This window comes from Mizuhopecten yessoensis, unplaced genomic scaffold, assembly GCF_002113885.1.
Source record: "Mizuhopecten yessoensis strain PY_sf001 unplaced genomic scaffold, ASM211388v2 scaffold5091, whole genome shotgun sequence".
Classification (NCBI taxonomy): Eukaryota; Metazoa; Mollusca; class Bivalvia; order Pectinida; family Pectinidae; genus Mizuhopecten; species Mizuhopecten yessoensis.
The window spans coordinates 186,449-204,193 of record NW_018405875.1 but is presented as its reverse complement, the minus strand read 5'-3'; the positions used below and the strand labels follow the sequence as shown (position 1 = coordinate 204,193).

The following is a 17,745-nucleotide window of genomic DNA, read 5'->3' as shown; positions in this document are numbered from 1 at the left end:
TATATGTTACACAAAACGGGAGGTTGGTGTAGTTTTGCTTTTTAGCATTCTGAGTGAAGAAAGGCGAGATTGATTTGAAATCAACAAGCTGTCTTCATATAATTCATTTCCATTTGGTTCCCCCGTTTATTTATTATCCTTTCACGGTCGTGAAAAGAATGTTTAAGATATGTAACACATATACTAAAATTCAAGTTCTGATGAAAGATGATAAATTGCTTTTTGGGGTGACAAGAGAGACCAATAATGAACAAAATAGACCTGTTAGTGTCCCATCAATGATTAATAATGAATGATAAATGAAAACACACACTTTATAATTCATAAAACATGATTTTTTTATTTTCTCCAAAAGTATAACAGTAATGAGCCATAACCACGATGAAATCGCTACTGTAGATTACTATTGCCTTTAAAACAGCCTTTAATAGTTCAATAAAGATAAAAACAAAGATATTGTATATCATTGCACAACCTTTGTTTTCAACAAAAGTTTGTTTTGACATTGAACATTGACACAGGAAGACATTTGTTTTCGATACTAAACTTGTTCCGTCATCCTTTCGATACGTCCATCTAGGCACAAACATACAATACTCGTACTCATAAAGAAGTCGAAGTTTTTAAAATAAACGCATACAATCCATGACAAATATTTATCGTCGCAACCATTATTTATGTAAGACGCACGGGGAAATCTAAACGTTTACAACAGTTTGGCAAAATACATATGTAATTTGTTAAAACATATGAGGAATTTCGCTTATCATATTCTTAACGGTTTAAACAGTTTGGTAAAATACATTATTGATTTGTTTTATTAAACATAGACTTTTCTACTTTTGTACGGCCCAAAATCCTGTCAGGAGTCATCCTATTTTGTTTTCAAAAGTAGACATAAACGACCGTTACAATATAAGGGGAAAGGAACTCAATGTTTGGTGTAAGTATAGAAATCTATGACCCATACAATTTGAATTTGAAATATGAATACAATCCTCATAAGAGCAATCCATCGCCTACAGTTTACATATCTCTTTTGTTGCACTGTGTATCGTAAAATTTGTAATGATTTGAAATTTCCCAAACATTTTAATATAAACGGATTTCAATTTAAATGTCACTTTCATAGAAAACGTCGTTGCTGAATTCAGCTCCATACCAAACAACCTATATTAATGGTTTCTATTTTACATTCACAAGGCGAAAAATACGTTAATGCTTATTGCTTAAATAATTTTGAATACACCGGTTCAAATTAGGAAGAGCTCTTTTTGTTTTAGTGTTGCGTCCGGTTTTAACAATAAAAGGAAATAGTTATACTCAGGGCAATCATATATGTAGGATAAAATAACATCTCAAACAAAGTTACAAACCACTAAGATTGAAAACATGTTTCCCAAAATATAATTCATCGAGATGACAAATGTTACAAAAAACCACTTCAATATTCTCCTAGCCAGTGAATATGTTATTTACACTACCATGCATTGTTCAAAGCGTGTCAACATGATATAAAGACTGAATGTCAATAAAGCACAGAACCTGAAACAGGTATATATCATAGGCACTTTGTTAGATCAATTCACATATTGATTTGATCACGGATAAAAAAGATATTGTAAGGCCATTCCTGTCATAGAATACAAACAATATCAAGAGAATAACTCATTTCTACAGTGGCACGTCAAACAATATTCTCCGATATATCAGCGCCCTATGACCAAACCCTAAAAAGGTCATGAAATAACACTTTCATTTTGAAACACCTAAACATGTACAAGGAAGACTTAATAAATATATCAAAAGACCAAGGCGCCATCGTGCTCATAAAATCTTCTAGTTAATAGTGTTAGTGAGATGTTTTTGCGTAGCACTATAATTTTCTTACCTTTGTATATATTGTTTTAACAGATTTAGCTCGGCATTTATAATGGGAGAATAAATAATTTCTACAACTGATTTCTGGGGTATGTTTAATTAAATAATTTTAATAAGACTAAGCCTAAGCTTTTTTACCAAATCCTTTTAATTTACTCAATTTGGAGTTTAAACGTATAATGTCCATTTTTGTCCCCCTATTATACAAAAAAAAAACAATATAAAAGATTAAGCTATTTGTGGTTGATAAATGTTTTGTTAAAGAAATCATGTTTTTATTTATCTGGTCTGATAAACAATATACCAGGCAATGTAGAACTGAGCTGTATTATCCCTTTCATAAAGGTTAATTAAGGTCGCAAGGTTCCCTTTCATAAAGGTTAATTAAGGTCGCAAGGTTCCCTTTCATACAGGTTACTTTCAGCTACCAGGTAAATGTTGGATATGTTAGTGTAGAACCGAGATATATTTCCCTTTCCCCAGGTAATTTTTGGTTACTCCACAATGTAGAACTGAACTGTATTCTCCCTTTCATATCGATTTGTTTTTATTACAAGGTTAATGTTTGTTTCTTTACAGTGTAGAACTGATCTGTATTTCCCTTTCATAAAAGTTATTATGTATGGTTAGTAGGGAGACTAGTACAGTATATGCTGGTCTTTTTTATGATGGATACAAAAAAATCTGTGATCATGCAGTTAACTAATTAATTGAATAATGATACTAAGAGTTTTTAATGATATATAACTTTTTAGAAAAAATCAGTCATTCCTTTGTTTGATAAAAAAAATATTAATTTAAAGATGTCTTTCGAACACGGTAAAATGTCGTGGATATTTGTTTTCATTGCACCAATGTTGCTGCAAAAGAGTTATAATTCTACCTCTGCACTGTTTTTAAGATTATACATATACATGCAATTCTTACCTAGAGTCAGACATGGTTAACACAATATAATTACTGAGACAAACAAAATGTTCCACAGGTAAATTGCACTACTGTTGAATAAAAATGAAGTTAAACTCATAACAAATGAAAAATAGTTCCCTTTGGTACACCTACATTACACATGTCTTATGTAACCAAAACTTTCAAACTGATGACAGATTTGTCAGTCATCACAATTAGGTATTCGTAACACATGATATATACAAAATATATATAAAATAGTAAAACATTGTCATATCTTTTTTTTAAATCTGAATTCTATGGCTTCAGTATGTGTAACAATTGTTTTCATGAAAATGTTAAAACGGGTATCCAGGTCACTCAAGCAAAGTTATATATCTCTAGTTATATATTATGGTTTAATAAATCTAGATGTGAAAGGTCAAAGGAATTTTTAACAACAAAGAAAATTCTAAACAAGACACATTTTTGAAAAGAATGATATATTTGAGTGTTTTCTTAGCTTCATGAAACTTCTCAAATTTTAAAGTATTCTTTTGATTAGCGCCAACGTATTTTCACAATTTTCCACATTCAAACACACAGGAAATATGAAACCTCCCAGATTAGTATTTGAACTCCCCAAACACTGTATTCCCATCAGATACAAACATATCAAGTACACACATATATATTCCTGTATAATTTAAGACCCCCACAAATATGTGTGTTTCCCGTTTCTGCTTGAAAAAGATTAGGGTCGGTAGATAGGCAAATATTTATTTTTTGAAAATATTTTGACTATGCTTATACAGAGCAGGAGTTTAGACTGTAACAGCGCTTATCACTAAATGCCAATAAAAACTTAAGGGTATGCACGAAAATCTAAGGTCGTCAGGGAAACCGGAAACACACATATATCTTTGTTTGGCCTAAGATTAAAATTCCCAATTCTCCTTGTAACTACATGTATAAATGTATTATGCATAATGATTCGTTGTCACTGTACAACTGTACAACCTAACTGGTCCCATAAATCATGATTATAAAAGGAGGGACGAGAAATCAACCCATGTCGGACACCCATTCTGTACAATTCCTGTGATAAGACACATTGACATATAGTATATTCCTTAAGGTAGAAAGTCCCAGCACTCAGGTATTGTATCTCCAATGACAAAAGAGTTCCAATTTGGGAATTTTCTACCTTGTTTATTTGTTATAGCACGGACTTAGATAACACCATGGTTATAGCACAGAGTTACATTGTGTATAGCACATAGTTACATTATGTATATACTTAAGATATAAAATTCAGTATAATTTTATTTTTTCATAAAACTGTCCACTTTAGAAATCAAACCCTTGACCTTTTGCTAATATAAAACAAATTTGCTGAGCCATTGCATTACTGGTCATGTTATTTGTTATTTTACTACTTTATAGCATCATCAACTGGAAAAGTTTTAAAAATTCTTACTGCTTAAAAAGGCCTGAAATCTACAACTGTCTTTACATGAATATAAATTGGAAATCACAGATTAAACAGGAAAATAGCTTCTTCAATGCTTGATACATTAAAACCAATGGTGTGACTCTCACCTTAAGTTTATCATCTAACAACTGGGGATATTGATTGGAATAAATTGCATTGTTCTATTTCATTTCACATATAATAACTTGTTAGTGCTAAAGTGAAAAACAAAATAAAGTTAAACTAAATTAAATAATAGGTTGGTATAAAAACATGAAGTGTCATTATTTAATGAGTTTATATGGCCTGGGTCATATTTTCTATAACTTAAACATTCACTAGAAATAAGACTTTAGTATAATCTGTGAATGTATATGAATATTTTTTGTACTTTCACATATCATATATTCATTACCTCCTATTTCAATCATAAATTGTCTACTGTATGTTTATTGGGAAATTTTCGCTGCAGTTTAATTTTTGCCTATTTCTGCGTCCGTAATGACGGCAATTTATCAGTACAGCAAACATTTGTACACAACATGATATACATTATAATAAAAGTGAAATGCTAATTCAATATTATTTCTACTCACTTACCCCTGAAATTTCATAATGAACTATACCAACCTTTGAACTGGAAAAGTTCAAATGCGTCTTCAGGGGTGAATGAGTTAAAGTATGCTATTAATTAATGAATTTCTGCATTGTCTATAACATTTTCATCTTAATTATTGGATTTCTGCATTCCTTTATCATTTGGGAATCAATTAATGGATTTCTACAATGTTTTCTTAATTATCTATCAAGAAATGGATTTCTGTAATCTGTATTAAGTTATCATATTTTAACATTTCTGAGTTGCCTATTAAATTGTGTTTTAATTGATGGATTTCCCAATAATATATTAAATTATGTCTCAAATAAAGGATTAATGCTTTGTCTAATAGATCAGGATATATATAAGTGGATTTCTCACAGAGGGTATAGGGTTTTCAGACAAAAAACTTCCTATGGTGGGAGTTAAAGAAACTTCAAATGACAGATAATGCGGAGCGATTTATAATTTTATATCTTTGAAACAAAAAATAATAATAAAAAATTTAGAAATGTTGGTGAATGACTTACTTTTGATATGGTGAAGCTAATTTCTCTCAAAACAATTTCTATCTAGTTTTAAGTTCTGATTTTGAAATCATATGAATATATACCAAAAAATATTATCAATTGTTGTATTAAGCAAAAATTTATGTTTTGAAATATATCCCCCTTTCTAAATCAGGTTCATACTGAAAAAAAACAATTAAATATCATTTATGAATGGTAATTTGGACTGGCAAATTCATATACACACAAATAAGCACACAGGGACAACGATTATCCAGTCATAACATTATGGTATTTTCCCCGCATAAATCAACAATGCTTATAAAACAAGGGAGATCAATCTTACACAAATCACAGGTATGACTTATAAAGAGCATAAACCCTTAAATGTGGAAAATAATGTTCGATAAAAAGATATCAAAAATTATAAGGACCTGAAAATATGGAAACATTGTGTGTAATTCTTTTGGGGGAAAAAAGGGAGAAAAAAGGTAAATTTATGATATTATACAAGTTTTGTTATGATTCATTTACTGACAATGATTGCAATTTCTGGACATTTAGTTTTGTTCTACATCGAAAGAAGTGAGGTTTAACACATAAACTTATCACCAAACTTCACATTTTTTTTCAGGATTCATGGGTGAGTTCCTTGGACAGTGGAAAGCTCTGGCAAAGGAATCAGAATTAGACAAGGCTCCGATGACCCTGCAATACAAGTCATATTACAAATATTAGTACCAGGGGATTCCTTAGTCCGAGAAAACTACTTTTCCGGGTTCAAATTAATTAATAAGCATAGGTGTGTTTTATCAAAATCTCGCCTGTATTTGCTGTAGGTGAGTTTAATTTAAATCTCACCTGTATTTGCCTAGGTGTGTTTTATCAAAATCTCGCCTGTATTTGCTGAAGGTGAGTTTAATTTAAATCTCACCTGTATTTGCTGTAGGTGAGTTTGATTTAAGTATCACCTGTATTTGCCTAGGTGTGTTTAATTAAAATTTCTACTGTTTTTGCTGTTAAGGTGCGTTTAAATCAGAATCTAACCTGTATCGATTGCTGTAGGTATGTTGAATCAAAACCTCACCTGTATTTTGCATAGCAGTGTTTAATTAAAACCTCACCTGTATTTTGCGTAGGTGTGTTCGTCTGTTACAATAGAGGTTTTAGCATAAGCTGGAGTATAGAAGGAACACCAGAGCTGAAACATTAAAACATATAAATAAAAATACAGGTAACCAGCTGGGAAAGGTAAACAACAATAATCAGCACCCAGATAAACAATAACTACAGATAATCAGCACACAGGTAAGCAATAACTACAGGTAATCTGGAAACAGGTAAACGATTAATACATTTGCACAGGTAGCCAGTACAGGTATGTTGCTTTTATTGTGGATAATCTTTAATCTAAAGTGGTTTCTTTAGCCCAAGTTTTGTCATACAAATTACTTTAACTTCTATACGGGAAGTCAAAGTAAAGTTATTATTTTCAATTGCAATCTCTATGTTACTAAATAATTTCAGTCATAATCTATTTATTAAACTTGAAAAGATCTGACAAGAAAAATTGGTCATATATTATTTTACCTGAATGAATGATAATTTTAGCAAGGGACTCTTTATACGGAGGTATCAACGTTAATGGCAGGATCGTCGGAATAGTACCAAATTTAACTTATATGGGACATTGTGTCTCTAACCCCCTTGAGTGTATCATTTTACCTGTGAGAATCCGACGTAGAAGAGTTGGTCGTCATCTAGATCCAAGCCAGGGTACTGTAGCTCATCGTCAGGATGACTGTTTCTCCACTTCCTGTAGGCATGGTACGCAGTCTTAATACCGCCATTATCTGCTATGTTTTCTCCTAGAGTGGTTTCCCCTCGTATCTATAAAAAATCAGAAAATTATCAAATCAATCATAATTACCTTCTTAATCTGTTGAAGTGGCTCATGTGAAACAACCACAAACTGTATTATATGACATTCTTAATGCTCCGTTAACGCAAAAGAGGTAATTATAGGGCCAATAAAAGGTCAAGAAAACATGTTATAGTAACGGACAAACTGTAGCCTGTGTTCTACAATGTATGATAGACACACTCTGGCCATTACATGTATGGTTTGATGTAGACAATTAAATATCTGGATATTGACAAAATGTCTCATATTTTCTGACACCTGAATATTGAATTGATTCTAGCAGTTTAGAGTCGAGACAACGGGAACATACTCAAAGTTACATGTACGACTTTGTTGGAGACAACTAAAAACCTGTTTTCATTCAATAATTATTTATGTCTATCCTTGCATAATATTGACAGTTACGCTTTCGGTTGAGCTTTTGCTGTGATCATGAATTTAGGACTTATCTGAGTATGGACTTGATCCCATGTCGCCCACTTGTGCAAATTAAAAGTTCATAAAATAAAGCAAACAAAAATTGTAAGTTATCTCCCTTTAACATGTTAAATCTCAATTTAACTCAGCTTTAAAAAATATTATAAAAACTATAAAGGTATACTAGGCTGAAATCATGAGTTAGGATAAAATAAATATAATTAATGTAATATTTGAGTATTCCTGTTCAGAGAGTACACACCGATAGGACTGTATACACCAAATGAAACCTGTATCACATGGAAACTTATGTATCAAAAGAAGGTCAAGAAAGTTCAACGGTTCAAAATAGAGCCTGGTTTTAAAGAAACGTTTTATACAGGAATATCTTTCCGAGTGGTGTTTGGACAGGTCCGTCATTTAAAGCCTGAATATATCATAAACATTGGAGACAGCACTACTTACATGGATACCGAGATGTTCCACCTCGTAACTAGAATATTGTTTCACCATACAGCCTGCCCGGCGTTTAAAACCATCGATTGAGGAGTTGGTCCACCAATTATGTAAATTTCCATTAAGATCAAATTTCCGTCCTAGAAACAAGAAAAGACAACCTATTGTATGTATTACAAATTAAACATTTGAAAAGGATTTTGAAACAACATGCCTATTGATCTTATTATTCAAATGAGCAAAAGTATGAACAATAAACCTGCTATACTGACCAACATCTAACTTTAGGATGTAACTTTAGCATGCCTCGGTAGCCTTGATTGCTAACGTGTACAGTCATTACTACTGTGTGCAATCAAGCGTGAGCTTCAGACCACTCACTCTCCCAAGAATTTTGGTTCGATCTCCAGCAGTGGCAGATAAAGAGAGTGATGTCCGATAGGGCTAGTTGTTATCCCTCCGATGGCATGGTGGCTTTACAGAGCTTATGTTTGTTGTTGACAATGTAAACAAAGTTAAATATAGATTATTTATTTTTATTTATTTATTTCATATAAAGCTAGCACATACAGTAAGGCAAATGACCCCAATGTACATGCATGGCGCTGGTGAACAAAGAACAATTTAAGGAAAGTTTGGACAAAATTTTCAACCAACTTAAGAGGAGATGATATTTGGTCAACAACTTCCTTTTTTAACCCCTATCCCCTGAGATGAACGTCCCTTTTGGAATTAAAATGTGATTCTCATCACGTTGAAGCCGCCATTGATAAAAGTCAATCAGCAAAGGTCACTTGAGTGACTCCTGGAGCCTGACCTGGGGTCAAGCGATAAAGCCCTGGGGTCAAGTCGTAAGCATAGGGTCCCGAAAATTGACCCTCAGATCTTACCTGAATTGTCAAATCCATGTGTTAATTCATGTCCGATAATCATCCCCACCGTACCAAAGTTAAAAGGACTGAAAAACAAAAATGTTTCCAGTTTCAGAATTAAGGTTCTTCAGTGCACAATATTACACCAGACAAAACAATAATATTTGTATTTTACAGGCTGTCAAAGTACTTCAGGATCCCTGTCCCACTGCACTGCCATTTTTCCCAAACACAGTAATCTCCCCATAACATTTTCCGTTTGGCTATAACTGTAGCGCAGATTGGCCAGGATGCTTCTATTGACCAGGTAGGTAGCTCAATCGGTTACAGAGATAGTATAACAATCTGAAGTCTGGGGTTCCATTCCTGGTCTATAGCCCTGCTGATTATGTTTACACTCAAAACTTTTCAATTTATAAAGGTTTCCAACACTTAGTTACAGTTTAATCAAGTAGTGAACTTCTTACAATTAGCAGTCCCCTACTCAAAATGTGAAAGCTTGTTTAATGAATACAATAGCTATCTTCCATGTAGGGTATGTTGTCTCTATAATGTTACAATCCTGATGTCATAATAATGACATCATTATCTGGGCATGGCATTCATAGCAAATATGAATGCTATCTTGTTTGAAAGTTTCAGTGTTTTATGTCCGCTTCACTACCAAGAATTTTAGTTATTGCTGACCAAGTGCAATCGTAACTTTGTAGGATTATATAATGTGGTTTCAATTACCTCCCCTGGTAAATATAATTCACTGATTAGCACTTTAAACGTATTTATATGTGATCCATTTACATGCTTATGAGTTATAACAAGATGCCCAATGGGCCTGAATCGCTCACCTGCTATTAATCTCACACTTGTAATCTTAAAAGTGGACTAATATACAGCTACAGGCAAAATATCTGTGTTCGATCCATTTGAATCTATTAAATGATTTAAACATATGACGCCTGTGACCTTGAAAGTTTATAGCCTTCCGTCCCAGCATACTTCTGGCTAGATATCATTACCCTGGACCTTTTGAATATTCAGAACAAGTCATTTAAAGATTTAAACATTTTTGATCCCTGTGACCTTGAATATGAGCAAAGGTCATTCATTTGAACAAACTTGGTAGCCTTTCATCTCAGCATGTTACTGGCCAAATATCATCATCCAAGGCCTTTTGGTTATTGAGAAGAAGTTTTTAAAAGATGTTTAACATATTTGACCCCTGTGACCTTGAAAATAGATGAAGGTCATTTGTTTGGACAAACTTTGTAGCCCTCTATTACAGCATGCTACTGGTCAAATCGCAATATCCTATGCAACTTGGTTATTGAGTAGAAGTTGTTTAAAGGTTTTAAACATATTTGACCCCTGTGACCTTGATTATAAGTAAAGGTCATTTGTTTAAACAAACTTGGTAGCCCTTTATTCCAGCATATTGCTGGCCAAATATCATTATCCTAGGCTTCCTGGTTATTCAGAAGAAGTTGTTTAAAGGTTTTAAACATATTTGACCCCTGTGACCTTGGAAATAAGTCAATGTCATTTATTTGAACGAACTTGGTAGCCCTCTATTACAGCATACTACTGGTCAAATAGCATCATCCTAGGCCTCTAAGTTATTCAGGAGAAGTTGTTTAAAAGATTTTTCAAGACAATTGACCCCTGTGACCTTGAAAATGGGTGAAGGTAATTTTTTTAACAAACTTGGTAGCCCGTCATCCCAGCACGATACTCGCCAAATTCATCACCATGGAAATTTGGTTATTCAGAAGAAGTTGTAGCCCTTCATCCCAGTTTACTTTTGGCCAAACATCATCACCCTAGGTCTTTCGCTTATTAAAAAGAAGTCGTTTAAAGTAAAACATTGACTCTGGACGGCCGGACGCCGCACCACAACTTTGTGCCAGGTGAGCTAATAATCAATTCAATCAGAATCTGCAGTTTAAATGTAAGATGTTGAATACTTACATTGGAAAGTCTGGGTCAAAGAAAGGCTTCTGTAAAATTCCAGCCGGGAAAGCAATGTTGTTATAGGTTGGTGAGTAGTAGGCATTCACCTCTGTAGGCATCATAGCCCACCTGTAAACACACAGGTAAATAAACAGGTAAACAAACAGGTAAACATACAGGTAAACAAACAAGTTAACATACAGGTAAACATACAGGTAAACAAACAGGTAAACAAACAAGTAAACAAACAGGTAAACAAACAGGTAAACAAACAGGTAAACACACAGGTAAACAAACAGGTAAACATACAGGTAAACAAACAGGTAAACATACAGGTAAAACGACAGGTACACATTATATATACTGTAATATATTAATCATAGCTAACCTGTAAACAAATGTAAAATAAAACTTAATGTTCATGGAGATGCTGACAGTGTCAATGGAGCATGATAGGTATGTCACATCCAGCCTTTGATGCATGGGCTGAGATGTACTACCTAAGATGCATGTATGGTGCAAGTTTGGTTGATATAGCACTTTAATTATACTTTCAGAGAAACTAACATAAACGCAAAAACTTTAATGTTGATGGAGATGCTGACAAAGTCAATGGACCAAAAAGAAGTTTTGACGCATCCAGCATTTGATGCATGGGTTGAGATGTACTACCTATGATTTATCTATGGTCAAAGTTTGGTTGATGTAGCACTTATACTTTCAGAGAAACCAACATAAACGCCAAAATGTAATGTTGACGACGCCGTCGCTGGAAAACCAACACCTTAGTCTCGCTTCCACTTCGTGGCGACGAGACAAAATCGGTAATCAATAGGTAAACACAACATGTAATTGTAGCCCACCAGTAAACATACAGGTAAACAATAGGTAAATAAAGATAACAAACAGGTAATTATAGAAATAAAACAACAGATGATGGTGAGCTTAAAAAAGTGTTGAATTTCTGACACAATTTGACCTTATAAAGAACCCTTTTATGGTAAAGTAAAGCAAATAGGCAACACTTAGCCCCCCCTTCGTGTTTCCGGTTCAACCGGTTTGTCTGTCAACCTGGCGGACCTGCAGGACCTACAAATGTTTATGCAGGCCTTGCAAGGCTTTATAATTGTCAAGACTTGTCTGAAAATAGCATCAGATTACTAGGTCCAACCTTGTTTCATAAACGAACAACTCTGGTCCAACTGGTTCAATTGTTTGGATTGCGATAAATGAATGCGGCCTTGATAATTGATTAAAGTATCAATACAGTTATTGTAACCTGAATATCAATACTTATAGAAGCCTGGATTCAAAAGATACGTTTCCCCTTTTGTTTATTTACTTAGAATATAGTATACTTACTCTTCAGGGTCTGGAGGCTTGCCCAGTTTATCAAGATTTTTCTGTACACTATATTGTAAAACTGCGAAAAGACTTTTTACAAACTCTCCTGGTGTTATAGTGAGCTGAAAGAAAAATTAGCAATATTATATAAATTGTATATCAAAAGTACAGGCAAATTTAACTCATTCACCCTGAAATTTCATTATGAACTCTTCCAACCTTTGAACTGGAAGAGTTCATTATGAAATCTCAAGGGTGAATGAGTTAAAAACATAATTTGTAGGTACTTATAAAAAGTCTACCAAAATGAGATATATACTGAGAAATTTTCACTGCTGTTTAATTTTTGTCTATTCCCCCTCCATAACGGGGGCAAATTTATCATAACAGCAAGCATTTGAAAGCAACATCATATACATAGTAATTAAATGTGAAGGGCGAATAAATATTACCTTTGTCTTAAATCATACATCAATATTTTTCGGTGACAATTTGTTGAGGGGACGAGTATTTTCTAGATAGATATTTTATAGAGGTGAACATTTTATAGGACACACATATAGTGATCTAATTTGGTGTAATTAACTCTTTGTTTTAACATGTTGGAGACAAATCACTGACTCTCATTATCTACCTTTAGCAAGACACTAAGCATGTTGGCCTGGATGTTAGCACATGGAGAAAATCAACGTCGTAGGGCAGCTGACCCCATACCTTTTCATGTCTGATCGGGGAATTAAACCCTGGCTGCCTTCAAAGGTGAAAGGCAAGTGCACTATCCACTGAACCACCCATCTCCCTAAAGCAATGTTCTATAAAAATTGAATATTTTGTGAATAGTAACTCTTACATTTTCGTAATGCGTGTCAAGCTTTGTGGGATCCAGGATCCAGTCAGGGTAGGCTATCTTCTTGGTGACATGCTCTGCTTTCTCTGCAGCCTTTGCCCGAGTCACATCATCCATCCAGGTCACGCTCGGAAGATTGGAAATAAATGCCGCTCTTACTTGCTCCAGTATATCCTCCACCTGATGTAGAATAACAGACTCTTCAAAAACCTGTATATTTGTAGACTTGACCAAGTTCCATAATCTTGGACAAACTATCAGAATGGACTTACAAGTTCCAATTACTGAAAAAACACATGTTGATTGAAATATAAGGATTGCATCTTGCTTTGCTGTTCATTAAATTTATTTTAAGACCAACTAAATTCCTCTCCCCTTGAAATCAACCAAAACAAGATTCAATCCTTTATGGTATCAACATTACTTTATACCATCTCTAGTTTATAGACATCCTCGACACTCCCGGGCCCGTTGCGCTCACTTTCACTCTCTGCACCCCTGGAATATGTCATAGCAAAAATGAAGGTATGCCGCTAGCTATTTGATTGGCCTTTTAATTATAGGTAAACAAAAACTGACCAATCGCTAGACTGATACCATGCAGTCCTTTAAAGACTAAAGAGGAGCGAAACCCGACTTCAAGGCCAGTAAATTTTGATGTTATGAGACCAACAGCTAGCTAGAATATTTTAATGTACATCAAATGATCAGAATTCATTCTCTTCGTCTCATCCACAAGGTGGTGCACACTGAGCCTTTGATTTCGCTATGACATATATATATATCCTATGAGTATCGAGGATGCAGTTTAATGAACCCATTCTGTTGCTTTAGCAGGGATTCTGTGCTACATTAGAAATGGTTTTCATCTTCCAAGTCTCTCTAAACTTCTTTGATATCATTGACAAAATGAAATTTTATGTTAATTAATCACCTCAAACAAATGCAGTTAAAGCACAGAATCTGACTGTTTATACAGGCCCTGAGTGACAGTCATAGCTTGACAAATGGACCAGTCGGTCTTGAAACGTTGCGACACCTTTAATAAGTACATGGTTTGTGTAGAAAGTAAAACTTTAAATTACAGGACATTTTGCCTATGGACATAGAGTGCATGCTTTACAGTCCGAATGTTGCCAGACTGACCTGAGCTTTGCTTGTCTCCGCGAAGTAGTCCTGCACATAGAGGGCGCCAGCAGCGTACCCGGCAGTACCGACAGCCTTACCCATACATCGCTTCCAGCGGGGTTCCAGCTTGGTCACGCCCGACTCCACCTTAGAGAGGATGAGGGCAAGGTCAATGAACCGTTGAGGTAGGTATCCCGATAAGCTACTGACCGTTGTCCAGACCATGTAGTCAGCTAACACGCTGTAACATTTAAATACAATCTAAATAATTGAGGTATTGAACATGCATGCATGTTTCGTGCAGGCTGGCACCTGTCCAGCCTTTGAACATTCTTGACTTTGTTCGAGTTCTAGGGTTATACAGCATCACAGTGTTTGCCCCGCTAGTTCCTTACACTATAATACCAAGGAATCACTGTAATACAACATTCTGAATTCTCAAAATTTTCCTTAATTGATATAAATTGAAGCAGAGGTACCAGCCTTGTCGGTCATTACACTTCTAATAAAGTTTATATTATGAGTGTATTGAGAGACAAGGCTAGTACCTGTGTTTAAAGTAACTGCATGACTAAATGTGAAAGAAAATTCAGAAATAAAATATGAAAATATCTCATCTAATGGTTGCCATATATTCAAACTGGGATCGACTCAGCAGTTTCATTGAAATCTATATACACATCTCCCTTAATTAAGTTCAGTGGCAGGCAGTTTATCAGCAGCAGTGAAAGAGACAAAATTATATAAAACTAACAGTAGTCTTAATTAAATCATTTAAAAATATCAAATATCACGCATTATTATTTTTTCATATTATTCCCAACAAGTGATTGGCCAAGAGTGCATCACGTGTCCACCGATAAAAACCGATATTGACTTGGAGCGCATGATTTTTGTTGAAGGACTGGGTGTTTCTAAAAATAGAATTATGACGTGACTCCAAACAAACGCATCGTCCCGCTTCCGTAGATTTTTGCTGTGATTTTTGTTCAGATTGCTAACATTACTGTTTTGAAAATGATAAAACAATTGTAGCCTTTGACTTAGGTCGATACCTGGATTTATCGACCCGAGAAAAGATATATTGACCTCGGACTGCGTCCTCTGTCAATATATCTTTTCTCAGATCGATAAATCAGGTATCGACCTCAGCCAAAGGCTATAATTGTGTAGCATTAAAGTAATTTCAATATTTTTAACAATTTAACACTGCCCTCTATAGCACATAGTTGACAGTTAAAATCTTGCCGAGCCCTCCCCAACCAATTAACTAGCTCCCTCTGTGTGATATGTGCTTTGTAGAAGTTAGTTACCTCCTGTGAGTTCTGAGTAGAGGGGTGAGGTCTTCATATTTAGAATTAACAAAATCAAAATTAATATTCATATTTGATACAATTTAGCAGTGTCTTCAATAGTACAGCTATGGTTGACTATCGTAATGAGATATGATGACATCAGTTCATTTCTGACCCTCTACACTAGACTCCAAACAGTACATATATATTAAAGTAGGGGTTGAATCCGCCGCAGAATTGAGAGGCGACTAATGAGACATTCCGTAGGAATTTGAGATTTTTCACATTTACCGGGCCAGATTCCAACATGCACATGTTCCACGTTTTTGATATCTCGTCCCTTCTTTCTGGTGCTTATCTCTCGTTGACTCACTTTATGTGATAGTGCATCTTGCGCAAGAATAGGTCCTCTACATCAGCGTTCCTTGTCCGGGATGCTCTCAGCTTAATTGCTGCCTTCGGCTGTCTTTAGCCGAGGGGACTATTGGTTTTATATAATAGCTATATTTTCAATTATAGTATATTAATTCTATCTTCTTGTAATATGATGTACGTATGTACATGTAACTGTTCTGTTTCACTGTGTCTTGATAAAGGAGCGGATTGCTCCGAAAATTTGACAACCTAAACTTGTCCACACTGTTGGAATTACTTCTTTGCCCCATATATATTAAAGTATATACAATAGAGCCAACGTCAGGTGTAGGTTTGTGGGTTTATCAGTGGGGCGCTTCACTTTGAGTACGGATACCAAAAGGTATGTAGGGTGATTACAGAACATAGGCACATATAAAGAAAATGGATATAGTCACAACAATTATTCAAGCGTCACCAATAAGTAGGTTTTAGAGTTTATTTGGCCGACTAGTTTCACCTCTAAAGTTGAGGCTTCATCAGGACAATTTTACAATGGTTTAGACACCCAAAGTGCTTTTTTAGGGGTTCACATTTATATTGTGATGTAAAGGACAATGAGCTTTAAAGCCGGGGGCAGATAAAAGCTCATTTTAGTGTCAATTGCACTCCAACCTTGGAGTTTTGTTCCTTGTAATGGCAGAAGCAGATAAACAATGGTTAATTAACAATAGAACATTATGACGTCATCAACATTAGTGGTGTTGTTATGGACATAGGAGGAAAGGTATATTTCTATGTTACGAGGAAATTACTGTTCACATTAATGTAAATAAAGAATACATAGTGAATAATAAGAATAATAAGAGGCCCAGAGGGCCTGTATCGCTCACCTGAATATGTTTAAAATAATTGGTATAAAGTAAAGATATAGCACTCCATGGTAGGTGCTGTAAGTACATGTACATATGAAATTTCAGAAAGATTCATCCAGTACTTAAGATAAAACAAATTTCAAACAGAGCCCCACTCTATTTCTCCTATTGTGCCCCGCCCTTCTGCCCCCTGGGAGACAACACCCACTGCTTATACAAAATTGAGTCCTTTTGGCCCAAAGGATGCTCCAGACTAAATTAGGATAAAATCCCTTAATCCCTATGGTAGAAGAAGGATTTTAAAGGTTTTACCTCTATTTCCCCTACAGGGCCCTGCCCCTAAGGCCCCTGGGGGGCCAGACCCATGGTTTATACAAAGTTGCTTCCCCTTCACCCAAGTATGCTTCAGACCAAATATGGAACAAATACTTCCATTCCTACAGAAGAAGAAGGATTTTAAAGATTAATTTGCTATGGCCCAGACCCTCGTTCCCCTTTAGACCAGGTGAGCTAAAAATAGGTTAGTATTATAGAATTAGTGGTCCAATATATTAAAAATTAATGTTCCAATTTCAGATTTATAATTATACAAAAGTGTCTGTAATTTCTAATGATTATCTGTCTATTTTTAAAAGTATTTATGTTTGGTGCTTAGCCATAAAACAGTCACTACGCTCTTGGGTTGGGAGTTTATGTTTGGTGCCGTCACTACGCCCTCGGGTAGGTTGTTTATGATTGGTGCCGTCACTACGCCCTCGGGTAGGTTGTTTAGGTTTGGTGCCGTCACTACGCCCTCGGGTAGGTTGTTTATGTTTGGTGCCGTCCCTACGCCCTCGGGTAGGTTGTTTATGTTTGGTGCCGTCTCTACGCCCTCGGGTAGGTTGTTTATGTTTGGTGCCGTCTCTACCCCCTCGGGTAGGTTGTTTATGTTTGGTG

At 35.0% G+C, this 17,745-nt stretch overlaps 1 protein-coding gene across 4 annotated transcripts in view; it reads right to left on the bottom strand.

The window, feature by feature from the left end:
• Positions 1 to 317: 317 nt before the first annotated feature.
• The window catches only part of LOC110450190 (endothelin-converting enzyme homolog), a 58,728-nt gene continuing 41,300 nt past the window's right edge, over positions 318 to 17,745 (bottom strand). For 3 of the 4 annotated variants that reach the window (XM_021497503.1, XM_021497504.1, XM_021497505.1), the window contains exons 10-18: positions 14,304 to 14,526; positions 13,161 to 13,337; positions 12,329 to 12,432; positions 10,985 to 11,095; positions 9,038 to 9,105; positions 8,157 to 8,287; positions 7,076 to 7,240; positions 6,475 to 6,551; positions 318 to 6,058 (exon numbers count right to left, since the gene is read on the bottom strand). In XM_021497503.1, the coding sequence (XP_021353178.1) occupies positions 5,959 to 6,058; positions 6,475 to 6,551; positions 7,076 to 7,240; positions 8,157 to 8,287; positions 9,038 to 9,105; positions 10,985 to 11,095; positions 12,329 to 12,432; positions 13,161 to 13,337; positions 14,304 to 14,526 (1,156 nt within the window). In that variant the 3' untranslated portion in view covers positions 318 to 5,958. Of the gene's footprint in view, positions 6,059 to 6,437; positions 6,552 to 7,075; positions 7,241 to 8,156; positions 8,288 to 9,037; positions 9,106 to 10,984; positions 11,096 to 12,328; positions 12,433 to 13,160; positions 13,338 to 14,303; positions 14,527 to 17,745 lie in introns of all 4 variants that reach the window. The other variant, XM_021497506.1, reaches the window with a different exon arrangement.